The sequence below is a fragment of the Orussus abietinus genome, unplaced genomic scaffold, assembly GCF_000612105.2.
Source record: "Orussus abietinus isolate OABI.00-Male unplaced genomic scaffold, Oabi_2.0 scaffold20, whole genome shotgun sequence".
Lineage (NCBI taxonomy): Eukaryota > Metazoa > Arthropoda > Insecta > Hymenoptera > Orussidae > Orussus > Orussus abietinus.
The window spans coordinates 1114073-1136063 of record NW_019394282.1 but is presented as its reverse complement, the minus strand read 5'-3'; the positions used below and the strand labels follow the sequence as shown (position 1 = coordinate 1136063).

Here is a 21991-nt window from a genome sequence, read left to right as displayed (position 1 = left end):
CGCGCATTCATGTATCTGTAAAAATGAAATAATCGCTGTAATAATGAAATAGTTTTGTCAAAAATCCAACCGGAACATGTAACGTTTCTTCTATTTATCACAGTGAATTTGACGAGAATCAATTATCTGAAATATGAATAAACATATTTTTAAATAAATCCTCCAATTTATGCAACCTTGCCCTAGAAGGAATAATCATTTTGCGTCGGATTTATTTCAATGTGGAAACCGGTATTTTTTATTGAGTGTTCCATTCAGGACTTTCCGATGACTGAGGGAGTTTCTTGCGAGTAGGTGTAATGCATTGATGACGTCTAATGATGCGATAATGAAACTCGTGTGTACTCGGGGTCTCGTGGACACTGACATTTCCCAGACAATACATATTCTCGTGACCGCAATTTACTAACATGTGATAACGAATCAACACAGACTATAGATTACTCCTCGTAATCTCCTCCAGTGTCGCGTCTTGACATTGTTGTGCCTTGTTTGTCTGTTGCTTTCATTAATTAAGACATTTATAGCCCCAACAAATTGCATATATTTCGTTACCTCTCTATTCAAATTAGTAGAAAGTTCTTTCTCCGTAACGAAATGCGAAAGCGATTTATTTTTTCATTTGACGGCTCCGTTAGTTACGGATCTTGTTAATTACTTATGAGAATAGAAATGTAAGGAGCTTTTTAACATTGAATTGTAGTGCATCCTTTTCTATTCAGAATAATTTGAGGTTTTAGGAGAACCAAATTCATTCAAATTCTTCGCTTTCTTTTTCCAAGCTTACTAAACATGGACTCTGAAAAGGTAAGGACGTTTTATGTAATTAAACATGTAATTCATGTTGTAATTTTTTTTTGTTAACATCCGTCCTTGGAATGAAGTTAATAAAGTGGATAAGCTTCGCTAACAATAACTAACAATTGCACGATTTTGCAGTCGAAAGAAGAAGTGCAGGAGGGGGCTGCTCCTCCAGTTGCCGAAACACCTGTTGTGAAGGTAATACTTTTAGTCAATTAAAATGATAGTATGGATTACGTGAAAATATGAAATTACCGTATTATCAGATATGATGAAACTTTGCGAATTGTGCGAAAGAACGGAGTACACGTAGAACGGTACGTGACAACCTTCAAGTGACGTATTTAATCACTTCTTAGTAACGTGACGGACATCTTGATTCATGATGTCATTATCTTACCATCTGTCCATATCAATTTGTCATGGATCACTTTTTATCCGTATGACTGTCCGCACTGAAGATTAACTTTAAATAAGAAGCTATATTTGTTACTTCTATTTATAACCCCGACCTATTCAAATGCACCTGCACCGCCAATTAACTCCAACATAACGTTAATTAATTTTCTCTTCCCCTGTTTTGCCACGCAGAAATCGACGGATAATAACTGGGTGAGTTCTTGCACATCCTCCATTATTTTAATTATTAGTTAATTTGAGATCGACCTTAATTCCTTAAAAAAATTACCCATGACCTAGCATAGGGTTACCGCAAAGTAAAATATTTCGATACGAGTCAAAGGCGATGTTAACTATGTGTCACAAGTATTTCAAGAAAATCTTCAGCATTATTATATGATTTCTTTCCGTAAGCCAAGAAAAACTGCCGGACAGTGTTTCCTATTTATGGAACCGATATTACATAAATTAATAATTATCTCCGATCCAGTTCTTGCATTTCCCACGGCCTGCATTATAAATTAAGCCCTAGAGGGGCAATGTAGACCCAGAATCATATAATCGTTATAGACCCTTCTACCGCATTTAACTCGGCATACCGTAGACCTACTAATTCAAGTATCTACAATTTATAATAAATGTTCATAACTTGGAGCGTCCACTTTGTACAGGACAAGTCGTTCACTCGTCTGAGGAAAATTCCATTCACGTTTTAACGAGGGAATTTCAGATAAATGCCGGAAAATTACTAATCGTGTTCGTGTTTACCGCGAGCATACATATAAATCCGTGTAAAGGCAGATTAGTGTACATTAACACGTTCTACTCATTGTTGAATGAATACCGCTGTACCCAGCGGGTCTGTTGACACTGTCAATCCCAAAGTCGACCTTGGAAAATGTGACATTGGAGAAAAAAAAAAAGAGCCAGCCGACTCGAACGAGAACGGAAAACTGGTTCGAGGATTTTCTGCGGTGCAGTTAAGCGATTCCATTTTCCAAGGTCCTCGGAAATCGAACCTGCAATGACATTACTTATTCGTCAGCATTATACGCGGCATCGCCCATGGGCAGACATATTCTAAGGAAAAGTGAAATCGAATTTTCGTATATCTCTATCCGCGAGTTTCGTCAAGCCGAGCCAGAAGGAACGTCAATTGCTTATGTCTAAGAAGGTAGAAGAGTTTCGATCAGGACATTTATGAAAGAGAAAGAAAAAAACGATGTAACGGAATTAATGTAGATTAAACATTTCCACATTATGAACTCGCGAACTCCATTAATCTTGACACGAAGAAACGGGGATTCCGATTATACCGAAATGGCAAATTTGAGAGGTATATTCTGTTTGTAATACAGCTCACTGAGGGATTTTTCGATATTCAACCCCAAACGGGGTGAAAAGGCGTAAAAAAGGGAAACTATAAATTTCGAATCCTGCTTGCACATATCGTGAGCAAAGCCGCTGCAAGGGTGCTAGTATATCCACATGTTCGAAATGCGCGAATATCTTCCGTCCGAACATGATAAAGATTTGGTTAGACCATTTATATCGAAATCAAAGTTTCAAGATCTGAACTTTTCTAGGAAGGGAGAATAAAAGCATCGCGGAATAACTTCCGAATCGCTACCATGTAATACAAGTTTTCGCGTTATTCTGGGAGGCCAACGGAATTTATCCGCTTTTCCAAAAAAAAGAGAAACAAAAGGGATCACGTGGTTTGGTGACATTTCAACATCGGTTAAAGGTTCGAGGAGAGCTACAACGAAAGCAGCGGTCACATTTTTGCAGTCTGGACGAGAAGCGACTGCAAGGAACGATTTCTCAAACGGTATACTTAGAAGAAAAAATCAGAGATATAAGATTGCAAAGTGAAACGTCACTTGGTCTGTCAATTGAATCTGGGTTGAGCATGACTTTCGAACGAGGATATACCATCGGAGTTCTTTTATTTTTTTTTTATTAGAGAATATTTTCTCCTGTCATTCAATACCACGTCCTTCCTTAACGACGCCATTTTTATTTTCCCGTGAACGAGAGTAAATTTGAATTTAATTCTTTTTATATCACCTCAGTTTAGGGGAAAGTTATTTTAAAGCATGCATTTGTCAAGTGCATGGGTGGGTTTGAAATAATTAAACCAATTCGGATTGCTCGAGAACCGGGTCAACGTCTCCCTCGCGACTCTAGGGTGACCTTGAGGATGAATCTCTCGACGGGACAAAGGTTCGGACCGTCGTGTAGATCCCTCGAGAAATTACACTATATAGCAGTACTGTACAGACAGAGTTGTACAGAGAGCCGAAATAAAGTGAATCCTGGAGTTAAGTAACGAGAACACGGTGTGCATTAATATTTGGCACAGCTTCAAGCACCGTTTAAACTGACTGAACGTTTCGGATTAAAATTCAAGTATGTTGTATTCAAAGGCAAAAGAAAATCCCGTATTTCAGAGCGCTTCAATAATTTTAATCGCTTTCCATTTTTTGTAAAAATAAAACGAGCAGTAAGTACCCTACGAAGAACACCCTCATTGTTCAAAAACTTATATATTATTCTTGTCAGACATGATAGAACCTTTCATGAACATTAGAAATTAATTTTTACAAAACGAGCTGCAATTATTATTACCTTCGTTTGCTCTGCAACAGTGCTTGCTGCTTTGACTCAAATTTAATGTGATATTTTCATACATTTTATGGAAACCTAATAGTATTGCAGTAGCTGCAGTACTTATTTTTACCATTATAGAAAGAGAATAAGTGGAGGCAGCATTTTTATAAATTCTTTTATTAAACGATATAGCAAATAAAACGCACTATGAAGAACCCCGTTTTCGTAAGATCCGGTTTAACGCGTTTTAGGATAAATTTTCATACTCGTGCGTGTCCTTGTTGTATTAAGTTATGCACGATACGTCGAGCTGTATCTAGGTGTAACATTAACACCGTAACCTGACAATGACGAAATGTCGATTCCGGCCTTGGTCGGAAATCTCCAAACTTTCCTGCGACATAATCTCTCCCCTCTCCTAGATTATTCATAACGAGTCGTACATCCTTATAGATTTATTTATAACCACGTTTGAGCCCGCCGACGTAAATATTATTTATTATCCCGACGCGCGAGAATAGATCGATGGTATTTGTTGTCCAATTAGGGATCAGTGAAACTCGTGCAGACCTCTTTACCGTCTTTATCTACGTCTAGGGGCGTAGAGAGATAACTCATACCGAGATTGGAACGAAAATGAAGAAAGTCGTTATGAAATACTGGGTGTTGATGCCCCTTCTTTCGATTACAAACCGCGGGTGGTTTGCGCAAACATCTTCGGCCCTCCCTAAGATGAACGTTATTAATTTTTTCCTCCTTCAAGGCGAGCCGAGAAAGGTCGATATCTCGGCATTATCTCGCACTTTGGAAAAAGAAGAAGGAAGAAGCGCGATTTGCAAAAGGCCTCGCCGATTTAAACGCGTGCTCGTTTATAAAATGTTCCTTTCCGTAGTGGGATCCTGACCTCCGTCGAAAAACTCGTAACTGGGTATTTTTCACCTCCTGGTGAAACGAAACATTGGCATTTACATGTTCTACACCGAACTCATTTTAATTGCGAGGAATGTTTGCTAAACAATTTGTAAAAATTCTACCTTTTGTCTTGAACACAATACCTTACTAGACGGGCGTGGTCACTAAGGCGACAGTATAGTGCATGGGATTAATGTCGGGGGAAGGATGAATTTATGAACCAGCAGTCTTTATTAAGATAAAATGAAAGAATGGGCAAAGTAAGCTGGGAGGGAAAAAAAATCAGCGCTAGAGGAGAACCCTCGAGCTTCGATTTTTTTTTTTCTACACAACTTTACTGACGAAACCTTAAATTTCGGATCCCTTGTAAGGACAAGATTTCCAAATCGGTAGGTTCGTAGAGAGTCTCAGGAGAGTTCGATCCAAAAGCTGGGGACATTTCTGAAATCTACAATTTCAACTTAACCCCTTGCGCTTCGATTTAATTATGATACATTCTAGCTGAATGAGTTTAGCTAGTCATTGTAGCGCAAGGGGTTAAGCAGGAAGTTTATTTTTTTTTCTTTTAAATCGTTTCCTGATATCTTTCAAATCCCGAGATGTACATTTCGTTCCATATATGTAACAAACAAATGGGCTGCTGCACTATAGTAAAGTGTGACAATACATCCGCAAATTCCCAACTTTACGGCCCATGCCTCCAGCCTTTCTCCATTCGGGTTCCCTCTCTCGAGTTTGGCTTCTGTGATGGTCTCATCGGTGCCTGTTCCTCGATAATGAGACACTCCGAGTCCGACCGTCGATCCGTCCGCTCGTCCAGACCCGGCCGAGAGGAAATCACCAAATTGCTCGTCCTAGTGACATTCTGCCTGTCATAATCGCGCGTTCGCGCTCCTCTCGGTGCTGTCGGCAATACTCCGCACTCCTTGTCCATCCTCTGCCCTCGTCGGGTGGACGAGCCCGAATTGTTCTCCATACACCGAGTCTATAGTGTCCCGGAACATCGCACTGTAGCGCGATTCCTTTGCCGGTTCCCCGCCAATAAACGCGATCGCACCAACGCAGCGATTCGCAGTACGCCGCAGACTTTCCCTTGGCGCGGTCTAGTGGAAACTGCTGTCAATATCAGCTGATCGCACGGGAGCGCGGGCGGGTCCGTGCGGTGCAACACGCAGGCTTTCTTGCTTTTTTTTTTCTTTCCTTTTTTTTCTTCTTTCCAACTACTGTTTTATAAAGCCTTCCGGAGAATCGGACCTGGAAATACTGTTTCCGACAGGCTGGGATCAGTTGCCGGCTGACAGGAGGCAATCCTCACAGCTCTTTACATCCGTGGAGAGACGCAAAATGGGCGTGTTTTGGACGAAGGTAACGTTATTTGCCATCTGTTGAAAATTATTCTTGTCACGGATTACCGTGAATTTATTTCATTTCGAAATGTGAGTGAAGGTGAATGCGGTTTTGCTGTTCTTTTTTTTTTTCTTCTCCATTTAATGCGGCGAACGGAGCTATTTTGAATTTTTGGAAACTCGAGCAAGTCAATTTTAAAGTGCAGCATGTGTGTAATGGAAATTTCTGAGGTTAGAGGGGCTAAAGTTGGGTTCATAGAGAGGTCGAAGGAAAATGTCGACCTGTTGCATCGCTGAGGAAGGTCGGCGAGATTGATCATATTAGGAAATTGCACGAAAGCGCGAAACATTTATGGCAATGAAATGTGTGCAGTGAATGTAAAATTTATGGAGGAATTTTCAAGATTAACTTCAAGCACACAATTGTTTTCTCGTAATTAAGATATGCTGTACTTTCGTGTATCTGAGAATAACATAACGTATCGAAGGATTGTGCACGTAAAAGATATGGAGGAAATAAGAGGAGATAATTACGATAGCCACATATAAGACCAATATTATTTAATTACATTATATCTGACATCAAAAGCACTGACTTTTTATGTGTACAGAATGTCCAAATTCGTGTCAATTTTGCAATGCGTTGCGAAAATCGTTATCACGCCTGATATTAGGGGAACCTCCCACTGGAATAGTGATAAAATAACGATGGAGAGAATTCGCTTTGACGAAATTACTCAGCTTGTTAGCTGATTGTAACACGACAAACATATTTATCGAACACGTATAGAATTACGCGTATAAATTTATGCCACCTCTATCAATCCCAGCAATGTTTCCTCAGTTCTGTTGCGATGACAAGCATTAAATATACTAGATATACTTGTTATGACTACTTACGTGAAACAGTAACAATAATGTAATAGCGCGACGTAAAATAATTTTTCCTTTCTTAAGAGATTAAAAAATCGCCCCAATAAACCCGGTTTTAACACATTCGCGACCGGCAAATTTTTTCCTTTTCAAATACTGAGTACCGGCGAAAATAATGAAATTCTAAAACTGATTGCCGCAAACTTGTATCATGTTTCGTCATGGACTTGATTCACGTCAGCGGCAATCAGGAATAGAATTTAAAATGACGTGAATTCACGTCAGCGGCAACCAGGAATAGAATTTAAAATGACGTGAATTCACGTCAGCGGCAATCAGGAATAGAATTTAAAATGACGTGAATTCACGTCAGCGGTCGGGAATGTGTTAAGTATTAATTCTTCATTTTAAAACGTCGACACCGTAAAACAGTCTCCAGTGCCATGGACATTTCGTTTTCATAATGTCGTGCATTTGGAACAAATTGTCTCTCGGGTTGAACCAATTAGAATGGTTAAGAAGCTTTTGTAGAAACACATTTCATTGCGCAATCGAACATTGAGGGGTTCAAATGAGTGCTACGAGGCTATTCAAATAAAAGTGGCTCTTAGATCAATTTTTTCCTGAAACTTTCGTCAGGGATGTCGAATCGGCTTACAGGAAGCTAAAACAGTAAACCAACGGGATAAAATTAATTTCTTTTAACGTGGCTTAACGCACCAATTACGCTTGAAATATTGCCGTTTTCACGGTATTTTTCCTCATGCTTTCGCATTTTTCTAACCTTTTTTATGAACATTTACAAACATGTAAAAATTTCACTAATCATAAACGGTTACAGTATTTAGTTAATAAGTGTAATCTAGAGAGGGAAATGTACATGTACATTTTTTATTTGATAAATAACGAGAGCATGAAAGGCTCACTAAACGATTATCAGCTCAGGAAGTGTACAATTTTTCAATTACACTAGTTATACCGGTTGCATGGGATAGTAGTCATCATATAATCGCATGATAAGTCATGCCAGCGCGAGAACGTCTGCCAACGAAACGAATAATTTGTCTCAAGTGTTACCGAAGAATGTTTCTCCCCTGAGACCGACTGTCATTTATCATGCATAATAGTTCCTGGAACATTTCTTTCACGTTGTATTTCAGAAATAGATCGGTCGAATGATTCACTTAATTTCACGTTATTGATTAAAAGCATTTAAATGTGACTTCTTGTTCGCGATCGATTTCATAATAAAAAAATGTACGCAGAATATGTCGGTACTAAAACGCAAAGATGAATGTGAATAGTAATTAACTGAAAAAAAAAAATAATCGGGGTGAGATATATCAGTAATAATGAGCAGCGACTTTAATGTCAGCTTCGCCAAGTCGCCAACTTGGATAACAAATTGAAATTAAATGTCAGTAACGAAAACGTTTATACAAATTGTGTTAATATTAAGACAAGAAGGTGAACGTAAATAATAATTAACTTAAAAAAGGTGATTTTCCAAATCGGGTCTTTCCCGTAACATGGGAAATATACGTATTAGGGTGTCGTAAGAACTTGATAACATATTCAGCACTTTTCAATCATACATTTCATTCGTAATAATTATATATAGTGCGAAAGGGGATATAACGTGTTGCAAATAACTGACATTTACAGAAGGGATCATTTAAAAATGATTCCAGTTTTACGGGCAGTAATTTGTAGGAATGAAGGACTATTGCTGGCCGGACAACTTGCATGTAGACAATTTTATCGATTAGGTCCCACTTTTTCCGATATCAGAACTAGAACCTTATCTCGTGAGGCGATATATAGAGTAAGAGAAAATTTCACTGCGCTTTTTCCACGGAATGTGCCTTTCTCGTCACGCCCACGCATTGACCTGGATCGCTTTGTAAGACCTGAAAGACGCAATAATACGTCGCTAAAAATTGACCTTTCCGAGGGAAACAAATATCGTCTGATAACAGCAAATGAAGGCACAAAACTAAGCTATGTTGCCAAGCCCGTAAAATGTAATAACCCTGCTCGCCGAAAAATTGAACACCTAGAAACTAAAATAATGTAAGTCAGAAACTAACATATATGAATTAGGGTAATGTAAGGAGATAGCGATTCAATTTTGACTTGTATCATTCTTGTAATCACCGAAATATGGTCGTAGTATCCTTTCATTATGCTAATGATAATTACGTGGTTATCAAATATGCGCAACTTTGATGATTTTTTCTGGCAGGCAACACAGAAAGTAAAAAGTATACGCTTTTACGATTTTGTAAAATTTAGGATAAGGAATTTAGGTTGAGTAACGGTGATGGTCGAGAGAGAGTCATGTTTGGGTAAAAAATTTAGAGGAATGTGAAAATTTCTACAATTTCTGTACAGAAGCGTAGGGTCAGTTTCGCGGCGTTCAAAATTAGCGCCGTTGGCATGTGACGCTGCCATGACAGCCGAGGCCGTGTGGCGCGAGGTTCGAAATTTCCTAGCGGTCGATCGAAGGAACCTTAATTCTTGCCTGAACCTCTTTCATCGAGTGATCGTAATTTTTCATTGACCACCAATGAACAAATAAATGACAGTACTCTCGAAAACTGGCAATCCGAAGTATAAAGCTCGATTTAAATAATCCTGAAACGAGACGTTCATATCAAACTCCTTTATACGATATAATTAATTTCAACTACAAAAGTAATTAATTAAAAGCAATTAAACATTTCCCACTATAAGGTGCATTATGTTTACATATATATAAGTACGTGGTCCCTGTGTTGGAAATGAAACTTTTTTAATTTTCATTTCACTTTAAACTTCCACAATTACCCGAGAAAACTAATTGCCTCAATAATATCACACAAAGCTGAGTCTAAATAGTAATTAACTGCAAAAAAGAAAATTAAATCAACTAATCGTTTCACTTTTCATTACGCTCCCATCACGACATAGGAAATTTCATTTCAATAAACGGTAATATAAATAATGCAACATTCTTTTGCCATTACTACTGTACATTTCCTCATCATAGTCACTGGCAGTACATTTCATTCTTAATCGAACCTTGGAATTGGCAACGATTTTCACATACCCGTACGATCCTAAGCGAGTGGATTTGCATTCGCGAGACATGACTTCATTAAATTTACATTCACGAAAAATCTGACGAAATATCTTTCTCTTTCTCAGTGACCGTCGCAAATATTTTGAGACTTCTAAATGTACCTCGAATTAAAAGGAGCTTAAATTTAGCATGGGCTCGAAATAATATAATCGCCAAATCCGTACCGCACGAGCTAGTATCGCACTATTCCGGGAACAGCTGCGCGCCTGCCGGAGGCTCGTCCCATCCGCCAGCCAATCAGAGCGAGCCACGGCGGGCACGTCCGCTCGGCGACCAATCAAGAGCCGGCAACGTCGCGAATGTCCTCTCGCTTGCCTTCGCGAGTCGGCATGCGACGTGCGGCGCGTCACGCTGGAAAAGGAAAGGGTGATCGCGCGTAACCGCGGATCGGAAGCAATACATTTAATGTACATTCCGCGACGTTAATCCACGCTAATCCACGTTAATTCCCGTCAATACCAAAACTGTAAACGTTAATCCGGAATTGCGACGATCCATGTATACTATGTTGGCCAGAGAATCCTGCATTCACAGAAATGTATCCTCTACTTCAATTTTAAAGATCATTTACGGCAGCTACGCCACGAAAGATCTAAAATATTTAGATCGTTAACCTGTGTTAGATCAATTGAGGCCTACTACTTGGATAATTGGATCTAGCCGAGACTGGATTTGATTTCCAGTGGCTCCCCATCGCGGCTAATCGAATTAAACGTTTAATTACGTATTTCTGTACTATTTCTGTAAAGCAAAGGGAAACGGTCTTAAGTCCAGCTTCTGCCGATATGCAGTTATTGTCTTTTTGTTCCCTGATTTTGATTTTCTTACGTGGTGCTTGCGGTTCGGTTGAGTAAACCAAATTTGAAATTCACTTGACCGAACTCTTGTTTGCTTTGACCGACTAAAGCGTTTTGGTTAAATCGTTTTGTCGGTTTTAGAAAATATCTTGGACAACGGACCGCAGTACTTAAATATACTATATCAAATGAACCAACGAAACTTGTACTAATTTAACAAAATATCTTTCTGCTTATATGTATGCATTAGTCAATTGGCGCGAAACTCTGCCGAGTTTCCTGATATACTCCATCTCCAGTAGCTTGTTTCTTTTTAGTTATTTTTTTGTTTAGAGATAATTGTTTGGTCATCGGGCTTATATGTAATAAATAATTATCGACATCGTTGCGAAGTTTGCGAGCGTGGCAGTACACGCGTAACGCGTATCAGCCGCATCAAGTGCGGATCAACAACTACCGGTGGTCAGCTTAAAGAAAGGCTTCCGTCTGGGCCATAGGCGTGAGGTTATCGTACAATTTCAGACAGAGTCCGCAACACCGTCGGCGATAGCGCGCACACCCACGTGACGTTTTCGTAACCTCGAGATTGTGAAAGCTTCGAGGAGGACACCGACGAAGCGACATTTGTTTCGTCCTCGAATTTGATTCCACAACCGAGAAAGACCTCATGAATAATATGCCTCCTCTTTCAACAGTTCAATATCGGTAGGGTCATTGAATGGTCCAGGATACCTTAATGAGAAGTCTGAATGACGTCACTAGACGTTCCGCCCTCGAGTCACTTTCTGTAGTTACTTGACCTTGTTCCAAGAGATCCATCGTCTCCTCATTTTCTGAGTTGATTCAGCAAAGAATTTCAGGAAACACCCCGAACAACCCTAAATAAGGACCTTTCATGAAAGTCGAGATGCTATTTTTAAAAAGAAAATGTAAAAATCAGCGAATTGATCCGCAATTACGTAATCATTACCGGTACATTCCAAAAGCGAGTTGGGAGCACATTTCGATCAATTTAAAAAACTCGTTTTACTGGTTAATCTACCATTTTCTCCTTATCCACCTCACTGCGTCTTCGATACGCATAAATTATCTCGGCTTTTGCATAACAGCGAAGCTAAATTTCTGTTTTTTTTTTTTCTCGCCAAGAACGTCGCGCTATTAGCACAGGAGACCCGCTAATTATACGGAGGAGGGTAAAGTCCATTAAAACGACGAAGAGCGCCGATAGTATTATACTAATAGATCCGTCCGTCATATTCCCAGCATCCGGCGTCCCATTAACGACGTCTAGACCAATGAAAACCGACCTTTAAGACTTTCTCGGAATAATGGATTACGAGAGGCGTTGGTTACGATGCTAAACGCGGGATTCATGGTCCGGAATTCCGCTACGATGGGCACGCGGAGTTTGTAGAAATATGCGCGGACGTTTCATCATCCACGTAGCAGTAAATGAAAGGTGACCTTGGAAAATTGTAAAGGTCCTTTCGGGCACGCTGCTGGATGCAATGAATGGGCTATGCCGAGTCGAATGCGAGGGGCTCGCCCGAGGGCTCGACCAATCGGAGCGCGTGTTCCGACCGTGCCCCTTTCCGTATTCTCCGACCGTGCGCTCTGTCCGGGGCCGGGTCACGTGGCTCACGTCTCCTTTCTAGAAAGAACCGAAGGTCAAATGAATTACTGACGACGGAGATTTGCATTAAGTCTAAATATAGCGAATTCCACGGGTATCCATTAAATAGTACACCGTTAAAAGTATTTGTAAGTCGTAGTTTGATGCGTACCCACACGCAGAAAAAGAATTAACAATCGTAACAAGATATTTGACTTGCTGCGACAAACGTGAACACTTGACAACTAGCCGACATTTTTTGTTGTACTGACAACAAGAAAGTGGTCGGTTACTTTACCGAGGCAACGCAAATTTTATTCATCATTGCAACGTTTTGTTGTAGGGACTACAAATTGTATGTCGCTGATTAGTTTGAATAGAGAGAATGACATTTTGTTGGCTGTTGCAACAGATTCATTCGCCAACGTCGTAAGGATTTTTTCTAAAGAAAAAAATCGCAAGAAAAACACCCAAAAGCTCGACCAATTGGAACCTGCGCTCTGTCCAGGACCAGGTCACATGTCACGCCTCTTTTTTCTACTAGAAAAAACCGAAGGTCAAAAAAGTGACGACAGAGATTTGCACTAAGCGCATCGAAAGATAGCATAATATACGAGTCTTCATAGAACTGTAGTATTCACGAGAGGGCAATTAAAATAATACTTGGAAAATTAAATGAACCTTGATATAAGGGCATTGTGAATGTTACGAAAGTCTCGATTGTAGAGCAATGGAGGGTTCGACCAATCACAGCGAACATTCTGAATGTGCCCCGTTCCGCATTTGTTACGTGAGAACGGATTATGTGGCACACCCTTCAGATTGGAACGGATCGATATTTACAGGTGTTCGTATCGATTAAAGAGGTCGGTAGATACTTGTGGTCAGAATATGTATAATAATAGGCAGTATCTCTTTAAACATGTATAACGAGCATTAATGAAATAGTACTATTGATGGATATAATTAAAGTAATGGTCGAAGAGAAAAATAAGCTCTGATAAGCGGTGAATGCGAGAGCGTTTATCGCAAGCTTGTAGTGGGCTCGTTTGGGTCTCGACCTATCGGAAAACATGTCCCATCCGTTAGTACGTCTCCCCTTAATGCGTTCGTTCGATATGCACTCGTAGATCGGGTTATGTGGTGTATCATTCTTTTCTGACCCGAGCGGGGCGAAGTTCGAAGAAGTTGGTATCTATCAGTTTGGACCTCGGTAGACTTTGTAACAAATGTTGGGAAATGTGTTTAAAAAGAAAGTCATTGAGGCAACATTTAGGAAATGCAGACGGAAAACATCTGACTGACTGAAAAAGTAAAAAACGAAAAAGGTCCATAGAGTTTCATGCCAAGTACATTTAAAGGCATGTGCGAACGGCACCGAATACTTAACGCCACATTTCGGCACTTCAATTCGATAAATACTTATTTCTCAAATAAGAGAACTTATCATGGGCCCATGTTTGGCATAATGAGAGTACGTTCCGTTTTGTAGAGCCTGTCATTTTTTTCAGATTTTTAGGGCCATCCGTTGTACGCTACGGCAATCTGAAAATATTTAATTCATCAAATATTCAATCATATTCGAAATTGTTTACCGACCGTGGCTCTTTTCCATCGCGCCGGGAAGACGCCTATTGGGGGCTCGCCTGGAGGCTCGACCAATCAGAGCGCGCGGCGTGGTCACGTGACCCTACCGCGCGTAACGGTTATGCCATTTAAGTAGATTGGGAATTTCGTAACCGGTCACGTGGCCCTTTGAGGCCGTTACTGAATAACAAAATTCAAAAGAACTTCGAGAATGTTTATCCGCCTAATTACCCTTACGGTTTCGCAATGTGAAAATATCCAAAGTTCAATAGAACTCGGAAAGTAGTGTTTCAAGTCCGCCCCACGTTTCACGGAATGCGGCCGCGTATCTAAATGACGACATTGTAAATCCCAGTGGATAATATCCGCCATGATTGGCTACTCAGGGTGTAGACCACACGGAAAAGTGTGGGTGCAATGGCTTTTAAAGAACGTTCCGTTATCGAACGAAAATCGAGAGGCTATTAGCAAGTACATCGGCGACCGCAGTCTGGGTACATGCCTTTTGTACAGGTCTTACTCGATTGGTAGAACGAATGATAGCATTGGCAAGGCGTGCTTCTTTATCGTCGATACCGGCGCCCGACATTAGTCCAAGACCTGCCGTACGGTTATCAATTTACTTTCGCGATTTCGAAATTTACATTCCATTGAGTATGTACATTTGGATACGTGACGCGGTAAGATGGAAAAGTACACATTGTGCGATATTACGCGAACGGTATGATGCACGCAACTTTGTATCACGAAAGAGAAGTCACGTAAGATGACGCAAGACTTAAGGCGATATGAAAGCGGCATCCGAAGTAAATAGTTCATACAACTTTTCTACGGACTGGATGTACCGAATCATTTCAAAATTTACCACGTGAATATGGACACGACAAGGAAGGCCCTGGCGCCCACAAAATTACATAAAAAAAATTGTAAATATGCCTGTAAAGAAATGTTTAAAAAATTTTAATTTCACGTGTGTCAGGACCTTTTTTATAGTCTTAATATTCACAGTTCGGAGAAAAGTTGTACAAACGAGACCTCTTTGATGCCTCTTCCATATCACCTTGATGAGTTTATAATTCCATTTAAACGACGGAGGCGCATTTGGCCGTGCAAATCAATTATGAATATTAACGCTTATTCATTTTGTATTTTTGACCCATATCTGTCGTTTTTTCAGGGTTACATCTGTGGTGAAAATTAAATTACTACGTCGGATTAACATGAGATGTGACCGGGAAAAATATTGTTTGGCGGCGTTATCGGGGAAAATATCATTGCAAATCTGCATGTCGGGCGAACCTTGAAACGGTTTATTTTATTCCGAACAGTATATTGTAATTTTCGAATCGCTTGGTTAAATGTGCATTCGTTATGCAAATAGCCTTTCGTTCCTGTCTTACCTTGCAAGTTCATTGGCTATTTATTCCCGGTACGATTGGAATTCTTCGCTGAACGTTGCCGTGATATTTTTGCTCGTTTGCTTTCCTTTTTTCTTTTTTAGACAGTTCATAGTGACGTGAGGGGTACGTGACGAGTCTCACGTATCTCAAAGGGACTCCAAAGAACTCTCATAGGCCTACATGACTCTTGACTTCCTGCCGTCTAATAAAATTCATAGACTATAGATGAATCCATAAATAAACTTTAAATGTGAACAGCCAGATATCTCACGCCATTGTCACGCTAAACGTTATTCCAAAAATAAATTTGTATACCTATTTAACATAAAACATTTAACCTATTATCGTAATCACGCGCACTGTGGTATAATGACGAGATAACAGTCACCTCCTTATCTCGAACTCGTACTAAGATAAGTTATACACGTCTATCAATGTACCTTTTTTCTTATCTAAAATATTAAAATGTGGATGCCAAGTGATTTCACTTTAATGAAAATATTCATAGAACGTACCTTCTCTGCGGATATGATGAGGCCACTATAAGAACGAAAAGCATTCATGTCCACCACTGTACCAAAATGTTTTAGTATGTGTAAACAATCAACATTATTAATCGAAGAATTTCGTCACGTCAACCGTCTGGTTGTTCATATAGTAACCACATTTTACCGTTGAAACAACAAAAATTACATTTATTCATTTTTCTGCGGGTTCATGAATATCCCCTTGCTACGCCTTTGCACCATATGCGAAAATATACACGTGTGATGCACACCTAAACACACGTGCGTACGCCTCTGCATGCACACACACAGATACAGGCGCGGCGTTGGTGTGTCGTATAAGAGCTTCCGCGGTATAGCGACCCGCCAGTCTTAGACACGTGCTCGAGCTTGCTGGAGGTGAAAGCTCCCGCCGGCCGGCGTAACGTGATCGCGCGAGCTTTTTCATTTGTACTGAGATCCGTTACTCCCGAAATTCACTCGTTCCGCGAAATATAACTCGTATCGCGCTCGCCATGCCGTACATTAAGAGGAAGGTAAGAAAACAAAAAGAAATTCGGAAGCAAGTTCTTGCCAAATATTTGCTGTTACTCTTTCGCGTGTTCACGGGATTACGATTTTTGATCGCGCTTTAAAACGATAAAAATCACACTTAAGTGGTTTTTTTTAGGGTTTGTTAAAGTATTGGTGTTTTATTTTTCTGGAAACTCGTAAATTCGTTAGTGATTGCGTGGAATAGTTAGAAATAGAGATAGAGACGCCAGTGGTGATTGATACTGTTTGTGACTATGAAAAATAACTTAGAGGCAAAAAATGTCACGTATTTGTCTCCGAGATTCTTGACTCGAAGTACTCGAAATTGACTATTGTTGGTAAATGTAAAGTTTACCGGGAATTTAGCGTCGATTTAATGGCAGAAGTATTTAAACTTCTGAAAGAATGACGCGAGCGAATTTGTTTCTTCAAGATTCATATTTGGTAGTATTCGAGTTTGAATCTTACTGTGCTTTGTACGAACCTTACACATGTAGTATACTGAAAAGAAAGATCAGAGACGTTTTGACAAAATGCTTTAACATTGAGATGGCGTGAATATTCGTGAAACTGTACAGTGTACAATAGTATAGTAGTAAACAGAGCGCTCCAAAACGGAAATTCCTTGGAAGTGATAAATATGACTTGGGTTTAATTCATAAGTGGAAATTGATTAATTAGTAATTTATTTAGCTATTCAAAGCATGAACTTTGTTATATTATCAAATAGAATATAAAAATTTGGAGCAACTTTGCAGGAGAAATTACATAGAGATATATGAATAAATTTCAAGAAATGATCATGTATTGAAAAATAAAAAGAATGTTCACCTAATAACTATTAATCGTCTAGACAATTTTGTAGGCGGATATGAGTAATTTAATTTTGTTTCTTTTAATGCCTCGGCAAGAAACAGTTTTTGAAGTGATGCTTCAAGAATCATGCCATTACAGTTGTTATAAATTCACATTTGCATATTTAATCCACTTAAGTGGTGACATAACTGACCCTAAAAGATTAATGAATTCTGCGAGACGATAACTTGAACTAAATCTGATTACACCCTTGAGAACTTTTAACATTGTAGAAATTATGTCTGCTAATTTAGTGCAGCAGTCTCATTAATAATATTCTTAATTCTTACATTTTAAATATTTAAATGAAACTATTTAGTTTGGGTAAAAACTGAATATGAATTAACAATTATTAAGTTTGTTGCTAAATATATGTTCTGACAAAGAGTTACCTTCTAATTCAATGTACACTTTTGTATTAAAAAAGTTGCGTTCCCTCTCGATATTAATATCATCGGATCTATATATAGCCAAGTCAATTAGCATCAACTGATCCAATTGTTCCTCTTAAGTCTGTTTTCATCGAACACATCTCATGTTTCTATATGCAATGACACCAATTGAATAATGGGTATAATTTTAAAGCACATGCAAATAGATCTGTAAGTTATGTTACCGCGACCTATCTCACCTATGTTTGACATTGCATGCTTCCCCGAATACATTTTCACATAAATGGGAATTTTTATTTCAGGGGCTGAATGGCCGGTTGATTTTCGCCATAGCAGCTGCAGCTCTTGGATCTTCGTTTCAACATGGGTACAACACCGGAGTGGTCAATGCTCCGCAGGAGGTGAGATATTTTTCTAACATTTCCAAACCTTTTCCTTCTTTTAATTTCATCTCAATAATCAAATTTATTTTTGCGTTGCAGCTCATCGAAGATTGGATTAGCGAGGTTAAGATGAACCGAACAGGAGTTCCAACGAGTCAATCAGAAGTGACGATGATCTGGTCCATTGCAGTTTCGATATTCTGCGTCGGTGGAATGATTGGTGGCTCTTTGGTTGGTTACGTTGCGGATCGATTTGGCAGAAAAGGAGGTCTACTGCTGAACAACATCCTCGTGGTGCTTACTGTGCTCTTCGAGGGGTCTGCGAAGGCAGCGAGGAGCTACGAATTGATTATTGTAGGCAGATTTCTAATTGGTATCAATTCGGGTCTGAACGCGGGGCTGGCACCCATGTATCTGGCCGAAGTATCACCGATCCACCTCAGAGGAGCAGTTGGAACGGTTTACCAGCTGGTTATCACCATTTCCATATTGGTTGCGCAAATCCTCGGGCTGGAACAGATCCTCGGGACCAACGAGCAGTGGCCACTTTTACTTTGCTTGACAATTGTTCCGGCGATATTCCAAGTCTGCACTCTGCCGCTCTGTCCTGAAAGCCCGAAGTATCTTTTACTGAGCAAAGGAAAGGACATAGAGGCACAAAGAGGTAAAGTCTGAGTATCATTTTCTGAACGGAGTAAACTATCAATTATATCGATGAAATATTTAATCGTATTATCTCTGTCACAGCTTTATCCTGGTTGCGAGGTACCATCGAGGTCCACGACGAGATGGACGAAATGCGTACGGAATACGAATCCGTAAAGCTCGTACCTCGCGTCACTCTGAAGGAACTCTTCGTGAATCCTGCCCTCCGCATTCCTCTCATCATCGCGGTTATGATCATGTTTGCCCAGCAGCTGTCTGGAATCAACGCAGTGATGTTCTTCTCCACGAAGATCTTCACGATGGCCCAGCTGGACAAGAACGCTGCACAGTCGGCCACGATGGGAGTTGGGGCGATGAACGTATTCATGACCATTGTATCTTTGATTCTGGTTGAGAAGGCTGGCAGGAAGACTCTCCTGCTGGTTGGATTCAGCGGAATGTTTATAGACACCATTTTGCTGGCAATATGCCTCACTTTCGCTGTAAGTTTTATACAATTTATATATCCTTTTTTTTTCCCCATTTGATCCGAGATATTAAATATCAAGAGATAACTCACCATTCATTCGTCCTTCCAGGATGTTTCTCGCGTGGCAGCGTACTTCTCGATTGTCCTCGTCATCATGTTCGTCGTGCTCTTTGCAACCGGACCCGGAAGCATTCCCTGGTTCTTGGTCTCCGAATTATTCAACCAATCGGCTCGACCAGCTGCCACCTCAGTGGCCATTGCCGTCAACTGGACCGCCAACTTCATCGTCAGCATAGGATTCCTGCCCTTGCAGGAGGTCCTTGGGGCTTACGTCTTCATTATCTTCGCCATTCTTCAAGGGTTCTTCGTCATCTTCATCTACAAGAAGGTCCCGGAGACGAAGAACAAGACGATCGAGGAGATTAGCAGCATGTTTAGGCAAATATCTTACCAGTGAGGCGGATGCCGGCGAACGAGTCCTTAAACAGGAATTTCCGATGATGGATTTTTAGCGTTAATGTGCGCGTGCTTCTCGAGGTATCCGCAGTTTGGCACGTGTTATCTTCGCCTCTCATTTTCGCTGGTCTGGAAGCGACTTGTTGCTTAAAAGGAGGGGCGACGTGCGAAACTGCGCAACTTTTCGAGTGGGGTTGAGTCTTTGAGCGAAGAGTGAAGCTTAGTTCCTATTTATTTTCCGGCACTGCAGTGCAATGCACTATTGCAGAGAGCGCGTACCTCATATTACTAATCCGCGCAAATGGAACGATCGAATGTCTTTGATCGAGTCTTTTTTGGACTTGATTTTCCTCGCGTATACTTCGGTACACTTCGGGTACCACTTCGTACGGTCCAAGGCTCTAGTCAACGTGAAAACGTTTGTTTTACACCTCGTACGATATGAAATACCTTTTATCATTTATGTACGTTTCCAGGGCACATAGTGTCATATCATGTTCTGCTTTTTTTTGTAGACCATTTTAACAGCCCTGAAAAAATTTGCTTTTATATCAGTTTAAGTAGTACGGTTAAATGAATGTCCTTGGTGACAATTTATCCCGTGTATCTGAACTATCTTTATTTTATTTTATTTCTTTTTTTTTTTTACGTAAATGATATTTGAGAGAAATAATGATTCCAATTACCCAGCAATATATGGAAGGAACTTAGTTTCTAAACGATCACTCTGTTATGATGTTACGTGACAACAGTCCCAATGTCATTATTTATTAGAATATCTCATGTTCTGGATGTCTTGCACATTACATTGTGGAGGTATTTGTGTCATAATAATTGTACATATGGATGTAGATTAACGCTGTATAGTTTAGAGAACAGTACATCTAGGTGAATACGTAGATCAATACCGCGCGAGAGATGGAGACCGATGTTAATCGGGTTTCGTAAAGATAAGGAAATTGTTTTTGCGAGAACGCCGGATTGCTCCACCCACTACTGAGTGTATCTCAGGTAACGAGAGATATATTTATTTTTCGAATGATTGTTGCCCGACATTACTCCTCGCTATTTCGAGTGGTTCCGTCGTGCCAAAATAATACTCAAGTGTAGTAATTTCGGTCGTACTCGGTGAACATGTATTTTTTCCACTTTTTCTTTATTGAATCGATATCGGTATATTGATCTAGAACCAAACACGATTTTACTGAAAATGGCGATGCGTTAGATATTTTTAATCGTGAAAAACAAATCGTCCGCAGAAGACGGGAAATCCTGTATAGTTGTACTAGTCGAATACCGTTTAGCCCAAAATAGTTTGTTGCAGATTTTACAAAGACTGTAAAAAACCGTGGATATTTCACGGGGCACAGTAAAACGCAGTAAAAAAAAAAACTCATTATCGATACTTTTTCAGTGGAAGTGGCCCTTTAACAAAAACTTCGCTGATTATGCGAAGCCCCTTTGTATATCGATTTACCAATCGTTATTGTATAAGTTTTTGCAATGCAGTTTTAGCATTTAGTGACTAGCGCATTCTTTTATATACAAGACTAGTTTTCGTGTAGCGTCGAACTGCATATTCAGATGGATCATACATAGAGCAATCATGGTTTATTCCAGTAATACCGTAATTTCTTAATGTATCATGTTTATCAAGGAACATCATTACCCCAGTCATTATAATGTTTACATTGTTTAATATGGTTCAGCATTTGCATGCAACGCATTGTCATTCGTCATTGTACATTGTACATATCTGTAAAAGCTTATGATTTACGTCATTTTTGATGCAAATATACTGTTGTACAATTAGCAATCTGATGTTCTTATCCTATTTATCACGTGAAATATTTATTTATAATTGATGATGTACGTCATCGGTTAACATCCAGAAGTTGAATTAGAAACTTTTAACGTCAATTTATGATAATCTGAAATTCTAAATTCGACAGCAGGTTAATTAAACTTCTCCAAATTCTATCGAATGTTTTCACAGTAACGTGTTTGAATATTAGCTTTGAATAAATAGATTTTCCTCTTTTCGGAGAGAAACACAGAACTGCAACCAAACACTCAAGGAGAAATGAAATATATGAGAAAACAATATATTTTTCTTACATGTAAAGAGAACAAACAAGAAGAATGCTTATACATAAGATATTTTGGTTGGGCGGTAATTTTAAAAAAGTAGAGGAACGAAAGCGAGTTAAAAAGTGAATTGTAAACCGGGCTTCATTACTTGTCAATAGCCGAAATAAACCAAATC

General features: G+C 39.6%; 1 protein-coding gene across 5 annotated transcripts in view; it reads left to right on the top strand.

Annotated features, from left to right (window-relative positions):
• Positions 1 to 21537, top strand: part of LOC105694554 (solute carrier family 2, facilitated glucose transporter member 1) — a 28178-nt gene extending 6641 nt beyond the window's left edge. For 3 of the 5 annotated variants that reach the window (XM_012415348.2, XM_012415347.2, XM_012415346.2), the window contains exons 4-7: positions 18054 to 18152; positions 18234 to 18798; positions 18882 to 19282; positions 19379 to 21537. In XM_012415348.2, the coding sequence (XP_012270771.1) occupies positions 18054 to 18152; positions 18234 to 18798; positions 18882 to 19282; positions 19379 to 19726 (1413 nt within the window). In that variant the 3' untranslated portion in view covers positions 19727 to 21537. Of the gene's footprint in view, positions 1 to 5550; positions 6091 to 16355; positions 16507 to 18053; positions 18153 to 18233; positions 18799 to 18881; positions 19283 to 19378 lie in introns of those variants that run through there. The other 2 variants (XM_012415350.2, XM_012415349.1) reach the window with 2 other exon arrangements.
• Positions 21538 to 21991: the final 454 nt, after the last annotated feature.